This window comes from Vicia villosa, linkage group LG5, assembly GCF_029867415.1.
Source record: "Vicia villosa cultivar HV-30 ecotype Madison, WI linkage group LG5, Vvil1.0, whole genome shotgun sequence".
NCBI classification, from domain to species: Eukaryota; Viridiplantae; Streptophyta; class Magnoliopsida; order Fabales; family Fabaceae; genus Vicia; species Vicia villosa.
Window position 1 is genome coordinate 150585043 of NC_081184.1, and position 14637 is coordinate 150599679.

Consider the following 14637-nt stretch of genomic DNA (forward strand, 5'->3'; position numbering starts at 1 on the left):
TCTTAACACACTCCCTCACACCCAAAATTAGATAACTGGAACGTGGAAAAAAATGGTAGGTGGTCCGATAGCAGAAACCTGATAGCAGGTGGTCCACCGAATCTTAAACGAGACTCTTGATATCATGTTAAGAAATGTGGTTGGGCCTAACTCAACCCTACAAAACCGGCTTGTAGGGTGAGGATTGCCCTCACTTATAAACACATGTTCAGGTCATATATTATCCGATGTAAAACTCTTAACACGATGATTATAAATAATTGCCCTTCAGTATCATAGAACTTGGGAAATTGTTGGTTTGAATCATTAAAAGTTAAATATAGCACTCTGTATTACTTGAGCTATACAACCCACACCCAAAATATATAGCACTCTGTATTACTTGAGCTATACAACCCACACCCAAAATACAAGGAAAATACATATGATCTATGTAGAACGTTATTTAGAGATCATCCATATTGGTTCTAGAGAAAGTTTTTGCTTTGGGTCCATGTAGGGTACGAACAGTAGGTTTTGACTTCTCCTTGATCTTATTGATGACCAAGAATAGAATTCGATAAACAACAATCATTCCAAACATGATAGCAAGATCAACCCACTTAGAATGATCCATTTGCACATGCCATGTATCAGTTAATATATCTCTACCACTAACTTTTATGGTACCTCCATTTTGATGCCAAACAAATGTTAAGCCTTCAAATTCATTCTTGAATGATCCTTGAAAAGCATATGTGAGGAAGGAAATGTAGTAGCAAGGGTACTTCCATAATGGATTTGGAAGATCATCAGGAAGTCGATAGAATCCAGCTGTTAAAATTGCAAGTCCTTCAACTCCACCAGCAATAATCACTCCCATCACAAAATTTGGGACGATACTCCCCACAACCATCATAAGGCTCTCAACCCACATCATAATGGCAAATAGGATAGAAGCAAAGTATAGATATTGCTCTACTCCTTTGTGTAGTCCAGAAAGGTAACACACTATTACCCCAGAAATGAGAGAGATCATTAACATGTAAGGAATAGGAGATAATATGTTGCCAATGAGAAAAGCAGTAATGCCATAGTGCCCATTCATTCTCTCTCGTTCAAACACCTATATGGTGGAAGGAAACTTTTTTAGTTAGAAATGAATACAGTATTAGAGATGCATTTGTACCCAAAGTTACACACTTTACAGTGTAAAGAAAGTATTATGAACAATTGATTAACAAATAAAATATGTATATTGCATGTGCATCATATATATCATGAATTAGTTGAAATAACAATCTTTGATTTACTCTCTTTACACTTCATTTACTACAGATGAATCAAGTTCTTTTAGAATGTGGATACAGTAGTCTACTGCTAGAGGTCACAATTGTGAAGCTTCAATTTGAAAAGATAACAGTTTTACCTTCATTTCCTCAATCAAGGGAGAGAATCCACCAACTAGTGTCATGAAAGTCAGGACGGACATAAAAAATGAAAGTAGCGATCCTCTGGCCTGAAACATGCCATGTACGGGGTTACAATTATGGTTCAAATTTATAAATCACAGGGAGTGCTGTGCTGGTAATATATTCTCGAACATACTTCTTTTAACACAGTATTTTAAGAGGTTAAAATTGAGACCGGTTCCACTGAATTTGTTAGGATCTATATAAAAATAGTGGGACCTTAAAGAATATGGTTCTAGCATTTTCATTAACTTAATATTCATGATTATTTACAGTATATAATTAATAGTTTTCTCTTTTAAAGCATGCTTTCATTATCAAGTGTTATTTTACCTGTATAGATCGATGACTTGAGCCAACGGGATGGAAGATAGAGCCTAGGCTTATAGCTATTGCAATAAAGACAACAAGACGTAACCAGTAGTTGCTGATGTCACGATACAGTTGCAGGGAAGATCTTTTTATAAGAATCTTGCACTGAGTCAGAAATGGAGCGTGGATCCTCTTATTCCTTATTGCACCCAAATCCTAGTACGTACAATTTCATGAAGTGAAACGTTAAATGATATAGTTTATGTATGTTCTATGGTGGATCACTTTGATATCTGATTACCATGGATCAATACTTAAAAGTCCCTTTGAAACTCTAATGACTATCGACAACGCCTATTAGAAGTAGAAGCTCGCATTCATCCATATTATATTTGTTTTCCCTTGTATTTATCAAACCGACGCTGATCAAGTCCTCAGTGTCTAAGTCGTGAGGACGAGGATACCGGAACTTCTACTTTCTGAAGACGGTGTTTGTCGTCGTTGGAGTTTCAAACGGTTTTTAGGTACTGGTTCATACTGAGCCATCTACCAAAGTGATCTACGGTAAAAGTTGTGCTCATTGTTGTCTTTGAAAAGTACGTTATATTCTGTGTTTTTCTAGTGTAAGACTAATTAAGAATGTACTCTGATACTTACCCATTCACTAATTCTTGTCACTTCAAGCTGAACTTGACTTTTCATTTCAGAAGCCTTATAAGCTTTTACAAGGATACCAATTGCTTCTTCAGTAATGACTCCCTTACCAAAGCCTTCTTCAATGTCCTGAAAACCAAGTAGATTAATTCACTATTTTTCCAGTTTTCAATTGTTTTGTGCCATCTAATGTAATGGATATTGTATATATATAACTGCAAAATCTCTTTCATTATAAAGTAGTTAATACTAATCACTAATAAGACCCAGGGTTTGCATAAATACCTGTTCGAAATCTTTGTTTATGATCCGTAAGTAGTGATCAGAAGGATTATAGAGAGTTGGGCAAGGGAAACCATTTGAAGCAAAAAACTGCAGTGAATTAAGTGTCACTATATATGTATTTTGTCAACTTGAAATTAATATGTGCTAACTATGTTATGTATCTTATCAACTTGTTCCTAACCTGATTTGCTTCAGAAGCTTTACCAAAATATACTGTCTCCCCAGAAGAAAGAAGACAGAGGTCTTGGAACAGTTCAAAAACTTCACTACAAGGCTGATGGATGGATGCAACAATTGTCCTTTGAATACCATCCCTTAGACTTAAACTTGCAATTCTACTCATAACATAGTAGGAAGCTGCACTATCAAGTCCACTCGTTGGTTCATCAAGGAAAAGAAGTCTAGGGTGTGTTAGAATCTCAATGCAAATGCTTAGTCTCCTCTTTTGCCCTCCACTTAGGCCCTTAGAACCATACCCTCCAACCCTTGTGTTAATAGCATCTTGCAGGCCCATTTCTCTAAGTGTGATATCTGCTTGTCTCTTCTTCTCTGCTATGGACATTGAGTTTGGAAATTGAAGTTGAGCTGAGTAGTATAAAGTTTCACTGGCTGTTAAAGTTGGCGGCATAGCATCATCTTGTGTTACATAGCCCTGAATTTACATGGTGCATGGTGTCAAAAAGGTCAGTAATAATAACTAATCTATCTTCGTTCTAATACAATTATTTTTCTCTACCAAAAGATTGTTGCTTTTTTTTAGTACTTGGAGTAGTTTTCAGGAATTTTGTCTTACCGATGTTCCATAAGCCAGTGTTTGTTTTTTGCCATTGATTAGAATCTTCCCTGATTGCTGTATGTTTGATTTCAATCTTCCTGCAACATTGGTAGAATCAAATTATAATTGTCGAATAACTAGCTTCCAATCACAGCAAACTAAAAATAACATGCAACTCTGAATTATGCTCTGCTTCAACTGATGCTATGCTAGGGTAATTTCATTTATGTTCAAACTCCAAACATCAATAAAACTTGGTCTTTCAACAAGCAATTTCCAAACAGAGTTGAAGGTTTAAAAAAACTTAATATTAAAATTTAGTGACTTAGTAGGTATAATTCATAAAAGATACTCATTGGTCACACATGCATGTAAATTGCAGTAGAGTACTATAGTACTGATCTAATAACCTGCTAAAGCATCAAGGAGTGTTGACTTGCCACTGCCTGAAGGACCCATGACAGCCAAAAGCTTCCCTGGCTGGGCATAACCAGTAAGTCCCTGCAGAATTAGTTTTCTATTCTTTCCATTTGTAACAATGGCCTCCAAATTCTCCCATGTCACAGTAATGCTACCTTTTTCTCCTTCATTACCACCCATGTCAACTTCACTAACATGTGCACATCTTGCATCTATTACAAGTTGTTATTTATGGATAAATTTCTGGTCAGAAGATAAATGCATGATGCTATTATTAATTATGCACGACAGCACAGAAAAAAAACTAATTATTTTATTCTGCAGAAAGTTTTTCAACTCTAAAGATAAATGCACCATGCTCTTATTTATTGTGCACGATAGAACAAATGGGTTCTCGTACGTTGATGTCCACCGCCCTCTCAATTTTGGGACTAAATTAGGACCAGCAATGTCAACTTCAATCAACAAGCAGCTATTTATGGGAGGTGATTGTAATTGTCTTGAAGTATCCAAGATCTTGTTCTATATAGTTATTGACATTCAATTCAACATAACATTCTAGGAAAGTAGATCGTAGTTTACCCCAGCAATTACTGCTAACTGAACTTTTCATGGGCTTCATTTATGATTAAATAAATTGGGAGGTGAATTCAAAATTTTCTATCTACTGTCTACTGTTCCCTATAGAGATTGTTCATTGATGCAATTGATTTTAGGGGACCAGCATTTCATGCAATTGAATTATACTGCATTCACGCATTCAGTGTATTCTTTTGCCATTTAAATTGCTGACAGGTATTCTACAGAAGACAGTATTCATCCATGCAATTGATTTTCACCTTAAATTGGTGAAAGATACTACAGAAGACAGTGTTCATTGATACATTGATTTTCACCTTAATTGCTGCCAGATACTGCAGTTTTGGTTCGGTCCCAGAAAATCACAAGTAAATCTCATTATTTTGCGGCAAAAAATAAAAATCACATTACAACTGCAATTTCATAATTTCATAAAATTTATTTACACCTCTCTTTAATATTTCATTTATCTTTACCTCTCTTAATTATTGTCTCACTTATGATCAATTTCTTGTTTCCTCCATTTCTCTAATCCAACTCATTATCTATATTTAGAAATCCATTTTGTCAATAAAAACAGCCTTAGAAAACCATGAAACCGCAAAACTAAGAATATCCTTAATGGACCAGGCAAATTAGTTCAGTGTCATTGTAGTGACCCAATGCAATTGTATACGTTTTATAGTGACATCCAAGTTTAACTAACAAAGATTTGGTGTAGAAAGTAATTAGAAACATTTAGTTTTGTTAAAACAAATTAAAGGATTTCAAACTTACAAAATTATTTTAATCATGACACTTATCTTATCCTGTCTTATTAGTTCAAATTATCCTAAATATGTTGGGTTAGAATCGAGCATAATATGAAAAGAAAATAATTTACTAGTTTACCCTTAAAATATAATTTAAAATAAAAAAAAATAAATTTGACAAAATAAAAATAAAAATTAAATAAATTATATGTATGGTTGTCATAAGGGTAATTTTTTAAATTTATATAATATAAAAATTAAAATCTAATAAATTAAAATATTAAAATATAAAATAATTATTAAAATTTAAAAAATATGAAAACTAATTTTATTTTTATCAAATTATATATATATATATATATATATATATTGATATCTTGTGTGAACCAAACATATCATAGGATAAGTCTTATCCTATTTGTATTATAACATATCCTTATTCTGATTTATATCATATCATGTCTCTATCATATACTGCACACCAAATGAACTCCGAAGACTTTGTGAAGTATCTAAACTAAAACAATATGACAAAAAGAGTTATTAATGCATAAATTAATTATTGAGTTGATGTGGTTATAAGATTCCCAAAACCTTGTAAGCTTTGTATAGTGATAGTGTTTGCTTCATTTTGACATGCATAGACTTCACGACAAAATATGTACAAGAGAAGTGCTAACAACACTCTATTTTCAACACTCTCTTCAACACATACTTTTTTATTAGTTGAAACATGTGTGAGTCTCTCACTTTCAAAATGGATCCCACATAAAGTGGTAGGACTCACATATTTCAACCAATAAAAAAGTGAGTGTTGAGAGTGTTAAAAAGAGAGTGCTGCTAGCATTTCTCATTCGTACAAATATGTCTTGTATTTAATGGACAAAATTCATTTTAATTTGGTTTAAGGTTGGGTTTGGATTTTCTAAATTTTAAAAAATGGGTTAAAGCGAGACCGAAAACCCTAGTACTCATTTTGAACTCGTCTCTAAATCTATCTCATTGATAATTTTAAATATCTTTTATAGTTTAGAATATTAATTGACTAAGCAATTTATTGATATTTTAGGTTTTACATTACTAATTAAAATATATATTTGAAATTTTATAAAATTATTTTAATTTTTTATTTATGATGTTTATACTGAATCAAATTTTATGTTTAATTATTTATCCATATTTGAGTTTGGAATAGAGAACGAATATTTAAATAGAATTTAAATTTAGATACGGAAAAAATAAAACACATCTCTGCTCCGGCCGTGCCTTTATATTTTCTTTCTCACATTTTTTCTCTATTCCAACTATAAATAAGAATAATAAACTGTAAAACTATTTCGTTGTGGAATCACAATTGGCTGGAGAATTGACGGTTGCGATGGATAACAGTGGATCCGAGCTTCCGATGTAGTGGAGGATGGGCTTACCGGCACAGTTAGCACTTCAATTCTCAAGTAAATATGTGAGGGAGAAGATTGGATGGAGATTCGGTTTTAAATAGTGTACCAAAATTCTTTGCGCCGTAAGTACTTCAGAAGAATTGAAGTCCCCCCAGAGTGGTCAGTTGATGATCATTCTAGTAAGCCTGTAACAGTTTCCCCTCAAGCCTTTCTTTTTGTAGGATTGTGCAAGGGTTTATAGTATTCGCCTCATTCGTCAATCGTTTTTGAGCTTACTTGGAAAGTAAAGATGAGACATTATAGTCTCTTAGGAATTTGCGCCTTTAATGTGTCCCATGCTTCAAATGTCATTTTGGAGGCACACTCATAATGATCTTCGAGAAATGAAACATTTAAGTGTTGCGTGTAGGTGATCTGAGGCGTTGATAAGGTATATTCCCCGTTGTATGCCATCACACGATTCTTGAAGAGGTGTCTTACCCCCTTCATTGGTATTTCTTTTCCTTCGACATTTCCATTTTAGCGTGCTTGGAGAAAATCGTATCCATTATGAGTCAAAAGTCAAAAGAAGATGTTCGTACTTCATGGGTATAACCTTTCTATTATTCAATTGTTTATGTCTTCTCTCTAGAGGGTGGTCTTGATTGAGCCTTTCTGGATATAAGTTCATATTCGGATTGGGGTGTCTTGACCCCTAGTGAAAATGAAAGAATCTGCAACGAGAATGGTGATTGTATCATCCTTTTTATGAGTGTGTTTTTTCAATCATGGGTTTCTAACTTCCCTTTAATGGTTTCAAAATGGAAGTCCTTAAATATTTGATCATTGCTTAGTCGCATCTTCACGCCGCGAGTTAGGCGTATGTAAAAGCCTTCCAATATTGGTGTGAATATTTAAATGGGAGACCTACTTTGACCCTTTTCTTCCACCTTTTCAAAGTTCAACACGGTCCTGCGACTTAGGCACGGGGTCGAGTTTGATTCACCTAGTGCAACCTATTCGGGGCTTTAGTGCTTTTTTAGAGAAATTGAAGCATTTCAAATACCAATTTTTCTTAGTCTCCCCTATGTCCGCAAGATTATGGAACAGTGTGCGTCGCCAGGGACAGAGGGGGCGACGTGTGCATCAACTTGTTCCTCAAGTATTGGAACGAAGGTCATTTCCTAATGGCAAATGAGTTGTACGTCTATAAAGGGGACAACCTTTCACAGGAGATTTGTATCTGAATAAGAGATTGATTGGTTTCGTCAAAGATCTAGACCACTCTGGGAGTGTTGTGTCAGGATGAAACTTCACATAAATGCTCGAAACAACTTGTCGACCTGCCTACTGATGGATAATCGTACCAAGAAAGAAGGGAAGATTATTTTTGCTAAGTATCAAATTCCCCTGGCTTCTTCTTCGTCAACTTGCTTATTTATAATGTGTTCACTTTGGTCCTAATTGCATGCTAATTCAATTAAGGATGAGGAGGTGCTCCATCTTTTAAGACAAGGAATCTAGCTAGCGTGAACTGTTGGGGGCCTTTCCACTAATTTAGAACCTAGGAAAAATGTTGCTTTGAATTATGGCAACTTTATTTTATTTAACTAGATTTTGACCCGTGCGATGCATAGATTTTTTTAATATGTTATATATAATGTCTATAATGTAACCATTGAAATAATGAAATTAAAATAGCTTTAAATATCAAAAATAAAATAAAATAAAATAAATTTTGAAACATAAATAAATATTGAACAACTTTTAAATTTAGAAAATTTTTAATATCATAAATGAATTGACATACATATCGAGAAATAACTAAATAACTAACTACGGAACATTCTGAAAGACTTTTTTGTAAACCACATTTTCAGTTATATTTGTATCTTCACTTTTGTCGTTGGTTATCAATATCTTTAGAACTTTCTTTGAAGTAACTATTGACAGTGCAACATATAATTGACCATGAGAAAAAATTGACTAGGAAAGATATACTCCCACATATTTAAGTGATTGACTTTGACTCTTGTTGATTGTCATATCAAAAGAAACAGTCAATAGAAACGTTAAAATTTGAAAGGATTCTTTTATCGTTTGGAGTCAATGATAACCTTGGAATAAAAACTGTATGACCAACATTGTTGCCTGATATATTCTTACCTTCAAGGACATATCTTCCCATTTTTGTAATTATCAATTGGGTGCCATTGCACAATCCTATTGACTGGTCAGTATCTCTCAACAACATTACCGGGACTCCGACTTTAATCTCAACTTGTGATTTGGTAGTCCAGAAGATACAATGGTGTTCAGAATTTAGGAGTATGCACATCATCTGACATGTTAATGTCTGACCTAACATTACATGGAGAATCATAACTCAAATAAGTTTTTTCTTCTGCAGGTATTAAATCCAACATATAATCATTAAGGGCGTCGACAATGGTATTTTTAGGAGCTAATATTGCTTTCTCTTGAAAAAAAGATGGATCATTCAAGTTGTGTAATATATTTGGATATTTGCTTTCTAGAATAGATGAAAGTGGATTGCCAAAGCTAGGAATTAACATATCATGTGGTATCTGCACTGTGATATAATGATATTTCCACTTTTAAAATTTTCAGAGAAGTTAATTATAAGTCTCTTATTACTAGCCTAAAAACTGTGTTTTTAACTCTTAATTATATTATTCTTCAATCATAGGAGTGATTTTTGGCCATTTTTGGCTAGAAATTACCCCCTTAACACCGTTTTTCTTTCTCTTTATATTTAAATAAGTGGTTATCCATATAGATTTGTTTCTTCTTTTGTGTGTTTTTAAGTTTTCACCGTCTTGTGCGGTGTTTGTTGGTTTTTCCGTCTTAGTACGGTGTTTGTTGGTTTTCCCGTCTTAGTACGGTGTTTGTAAGTTTTCCCGTCTTAGTATGGTATTTGTTGGTTCAGATTGACACTTTTACTTCAAATTCATTATATGGATACTAATTACGTATGTTATCCGTGCATTTCAAATTAAATATTTTATAAATTATGATGAAAAAAATCTTAATAGTTAGTATATGAGATTAAAGACAATGTAAGTATGATTTGAAAAAAATGCATAATGATGTAAAATTATTTAACACGATCAATTCATATTTTTTTAGTAGAGACTATAAATTACTTTATAAAGTTTTATTATATTAAATATATATAAAGGATGAATTAAAAAAAAGGAGAAAATGATAAATATTTAAGGCTATAATAAAATGAATTAAATTTAAATTAAATAAATTAAATAAAAAATTTTAATTCGTTGAATACTATAATAATATTGCCACTTTTAAAATTTTCAAAGAAATTAATACATTTTAAAAAAATGCATTTTAATATAAATGTCGCAAATCAATAATAAGTGTGCAATTATGTATGATTATCTATTTATTTAAATAATTAATTTAAAATTTAAATAAATAAAAAATAAATTAAAATTTTAACTTCTTTAAATACTATAATGATATTGCCACCTTTAAAATTTTTAAAGAAGTTAATGCATTTTAAAAATGCATTCTAATGTAAATTTTAAAAAAGGACAAAATTTAGGTATAATTCTTTAGGTGTGGTTCTTATTATTTTTCAATAAAGTTATGACAAGTGTATAATTTTCTGTGGCACGTATGCTAATTCTCATATTTTCACTCACTAAATCATATTTAAGTATATTTGTCATATTTTCATTGGAAAATAGTAAAAACCCCACCTAAAAATGTACCTAAATTTTGTCTTTTAAAAAATGCATTTTGATATAAATGTCAGTAAGTTGATAATAAGTATGGTTATTTATTTATTTAAATAATTAAATTTAAAATGAAATAAATAAATAAATAAATTATCTGTATCTTAAAATGGCCTTTATTTTAAATAATTAAAAAAATCCAGTAGTGTTTGAATATCAAAATTAAAATGGTGCCTTTATTTTCATACCGGCCAGTAGTGTTTCTGGCACATGGCTTTGACAAAATAATGAAGAGATTGAAGACTACTATAGAAACATAAATTAAAATATGGCAACTTTATTTTATTTAATGATTTGCAACGTCCATTATCTCATCAAGTCGGCAGTTGAATGAATAAAAAATCCATTCAAGAATGTTGATGGGGGATAAAATTGGTCCATAAAATTATTTTTTCTAATTAAAATGCCCAGCTCACGAATACTTGTTGCAACTTACACCAATAAATAACTAAATACTCCAACACAACCCGAAACAAGTGTCATGTCATATGAGGAATTCGAGGATCATCACTTCAAGTTTAAGAGCAATCATATAAGTGAAAGGCACCACATATTAACCCAAAATATTAAAGTATTTGGTCTATAAGTCTTCTCACTTATAAAGTGTTTAACATTCACTTTTTCATATGATATCCCTACTAAGTGTGAGTCCGTCCATTTTTATATGGGCGTTCTCCCTCTCAAATGAAAGTTTTTTTTCATCCATGTCAACGGGACGAAACACGCTGCCTGAACACCCTTGTTAGGAAGACTTTCGATACAAGGAGTCGTAGTCGAATCAGGCTCTGATACCATTGTTGGATCATGAGGGTGTCCGAGGATCATCACATCGGGCTTAGGAGCAACCACACAAGTAAGAGAGACATCACAGACTAACCCAAAACCTTAAGCCATTGGATCTATGGTTCTTCTCACTTATATAATATTCAACATTCACTTTTTTATCCGTTGTGAAACTCATACTCACATTTGATATACCAACAACAAGTAATACAGGGGTAGAAATGTTCACAAGTTGTATGAATGGTTCAAAGATTTACATGGATTCTTAAATATTATATGAAACAATGGTAGCCTCAAAGAAGATAACTAATTTACTAGCCTTAGATGGACATAGGGATGTAAATAGATATCCATGGAGATAGCTAATATGATGTTTGTGTCCGCCCTATTGGATAAATATAATATTTGTAGCTTATGGGTTATAAGGTAGTGTTGTAGCAAATTCTGTCGAAGTCGAAGAGCTAGTGTAGCTGTCTAAATATGCTAGATTGTTAGCATGTTGAATTGAGTATGTTTGGTAGCCCAAATTATTTAGTATATTAGTTGAAAGCTAGGGTTTAGTTTTCTTTTAAATAGCATACTATTACTCACTTCTTAGTAATTCTAATTAGGAGGAGAAAGTGGTGTGGTTGAGATTCAATTGTAAATATTATTCTCTAATGTGTAATTGAATCAAGAATCCAAGGTTTTATACCACTTTAAATCATCTTTCCTTTCTCTCTTATCTCTTTTCTCATTTTGTGGTTTTCTTTCTAATAAAGAAATCAATCATACTTTGTTTTGGGCATCATTTTCACAACAAATTGGTGCGGTGAGCGTGGACTATGATACCGTTAACATAGTATGAGATTGAGAAATTTACCGGAATGAATGATTTTAGTCTATGGCGCTTGAAGATGCAAGTCCTTCTAGCTCAACAGGGTTTGTTAGAAACGTTGAAAGGATCGAAAAAGATTGATGTTGCCCTAACGATGAAGGAGAAGACGACAATGATTGAGAAAGCCCACAACTCCATCGTATTGATCCTTGTTGATAAGGTTCTCCAACAGGTTTTGAAGGAGAAGATGACAACTAGTGTGTGGACGAAACTCGAAGGTTTGTACATGAACTAATCGTTCGTGAATCTCCTCTACCTGAAGAAAGCTCTATATTCATTCAAGATGAGTGAAGTAAAATTCTAGACTGGACAACTTGATATGTTTGATAACCTAATTCTTGATTCAGAGAATATTGAGGCTACCGTCAGTGATGAAGATCAAGCATTGTTGTTGTTATGTGCTTTACCAAGATATCATGCTCACTTCAAAGAAACCCTCTTGCATGGAAAAGAGTCCTTGACCTTTGAAAAATTTCAATCAGCCTTGTACTGAAGCATTTAAACGAAAGGAATGAGCACAAGCTATCACCTGTTGGTGAAGGATTTTCCGTAAAAAGAAAATCCTCGAAGAAGGCTAAAGGTCCATAGAAGTCTTATGGTGGTGATGCCCCTTCTATTAGGTGTTGTGGTGTCATTTTTTTTACCTCCCCGTTTCACTTGGGAGGAAGGCACGCCGGACCATTCGAGCGAAATTTGGAAGGAGAGAGGTGCCCTTGTGGGAGGAATTTTATTTCAATTATTCCTACGATAGCACGCGAACTTTTTAATTATCCTACGAGGAGGAAGGGGAAAAAGATCTCAAATAAACCCTAAGAGTTTTCTAGGTGTGTGGATTTCACCTAAACAGATGTTCTGGAGTCCGGGAGGTCGGTTATACATAGGGAAGGTTTTAAACACCCTACATATCCGTAGTACTCTATGGGAACCTTCTCTGTGTCTATGTGTTTGTGTTTGTTGTTTGATTGGGAAAGTTTTTCCTTTGTGTTAGGAGAGAAAATTGAATTGAATTGAAAGACAGATGAACTGACTGTTTTTTGGTTTTTTATTAGCTCGCTAAGGTTCCTTGTGAATCTAATGCCTACATATCCCTAATGGAAGTCAGAGCTTTTTGTAGTTCAAGAAACTAATTAGGGAAATGAATTGATTTTGGGTGCCTTGTTTGAACTCAAGGTTGAAGTTTGAATTAAATCTCTGCTTGCAGAAAAGAGACAAGTCGTCATCTTAACGGAGATATATTTCAATTGTTTTACCACAAACATTTTAAAAGTGAATGAAAATGAGGGTTCTTTCATGATAAGAGAGGGGGAGACCTAACTTGTGTTTGTGCAAGTACGCCAGTATCATCTTATTATGAAAGAACAATCATAATGAAAGGTTTACTTTATGATAAGAGAGGGACCTTACTTGTGTGTGTGTAAGTATGCCAGTATCATATATAAAGTAAAAGATTTCAACCATTAGAGAAAGACAACAGTCTGGACGTGAAGTCAACAGAGCATGCAGTCTTATATCAATCTAAATGGGAGATGTTTTTATGAAAATGATGTTTGTTATGTTTGAATGTGGTATAACAATTAAAAAATCTACATATAGAGATGAATCATGTCTCACCTCTGTAAGAAATATTTAGACTTTTTAACTGGTACAAGGCCCAAGCTTGAGGCTTAAAAGAGTTTTAATTGACCCTGGGAGATGATTCCACTAGGGATTGACTTTGACTGAAGGAATTTGTGTTCTGTATGAAGCCCAGAATTGTGAATGACTCTACCCAGGATTACTCTGTTGGGTAGAGATTGATGAATGTTGACCCTATTGGGGAATTTGCTCCTATTGAGCAGGGATTGATGAATGAAAGCCCAGAGTTGAAGGTTGGCCTTACTGGGGATTTATTGATTTATGGACTTATGAATTTATTGATGGAGGCTGACCCTTTCCAAGGGATTTATTGATTTATACTTCTTGTTTAAAGCCCAAGATTAAGGCTGATCTTGTTGAGGAAAACATATATGACATCTTGACTCTACTAAGGAGAAGACTTACTGGAGATTGAAAATATGGGTGATAGAGATTGTCCATGTCTCTTATTCCAAAAGGTGAACCTAATACTGAGATTGAGACATACTTGGCTTGTTTGAACTTTGGTTTGAAGAATAGAAGAATCTCACCAGGGTAGGCTAAAAGGTAGCTAAAGACCTGTTCCTATGTTTATAAGAAACCTGATGGGTCCTTGTATACAAGCTCAAGAGAAAGCTGTGAGATATGCTTTTAAGAAGCCTGTGGGTCCTTAGATTGTAAGCCCAAGAGGAGGCTAATCGAGGGTCATCGAGGGTCCTTGTTATAATACAAGAGAAAGCTATGTTGGCTTTGAACTTAGTTTGGCTCTAATAAAATGGGTAAGAGGTTTTACCGGGAATAATTCCTCTTGGATAGATGTGCCCTATTTTTGTTCTAAGGCTTTTTTCAAGATGTTTCACCGGAAATAATTCATCTTGAGGTTGAACTACAGAAATCTAATTAGGAAAGAGCCTTCATCGGGAAGACGTTCTCAATCCTAGGTCATAGTCTTATAATATATATACAGTTTATTTATC

General features: G+C 33.5%; 1 protein-coding gene and 1 long non-coding RNA gene across 10 annotated transcripts in view; one reads left to right on the forward strand and one right to left on the reverse strand.

Moving 5' to 3' along the window:
* Positions 1-4660, forward strand: part of LOC131603170 (uncharacterized) — a 44983-nt gene extending 40323 nt beyond the window's left edge. For 7 of the 9 annotated variants that reach the window (XR_009284258.1, XR_009284251.1, XR_009284254.1 and 4 more), the window contains 5 exons: positions 1318-1566; positions 1793-1982; positions 2471-3385; positions 3860-3970; positions 4222-4660. This is a non-coding gene — a long non-coding RNA (uncharacterized LOC131603170). The remainder of the gene's footprint in view (positions 1-1317; positions 1567-1792; positions 1983-2470; positions 3386-3859; positions 3971-4221) is intronic. The other 2 variants (XR_009284253.1, XR_009284259.1) reach the window with 2 other exon arrangements.
* Positions 283-4225, reverse strand: LOC131603166 (ABC transporter G family member 1-like). Its single transcript, XM_058875438.1, has 8 exons — positions 3888-4225; positions 3496-3575; positions 2884-3354; positions 2703-2789; positions 2421-2546; positions 1785-1979; positions 1409-1498; positions 283-1105 (listed from the first exon to the last, which is right to left on the reverse strand). Exons 1-8 carry the CDS (start codon positions 4075-4077, stop codon positions 446-448), a joined length of 1899 nt encoding a protein of 632 aa, XP_058731421.1. The 5' UTR covers positions 4078-4225; the 3' UTR covers positions 283-445.
* Positions 4661-14637: the final 9977 nt, after the last annotated feature.

What these genes read in the sequence shown, in the direction of transcription:
- LOC131603166 (XM_058875438.1), bottom strand. Translation starts at nt 4,077, where the DNA reads ATGGGTGGTAATGAAGGAGAAAAAGGTAGCATTACTGTGACATGGGAG. An exon ending in ACTCCTTGATGCTTTAGCAG is followed by an intron (nt 3,576 to 3,887) that starts GTTATTAGATCA and finishes CCAATGTTGCAG; the next exon opens with GAAGATTGAAATCAAACATA. An exon ending in CCTTGATTGAGGAAATGAAG is followed by an intron (nt 1,106 to 1,408) that starts GTAAAACTGTTA and finishes TCCACCATATAG; the next exon opens with GTGTTTGAACGAGAGAGAAT.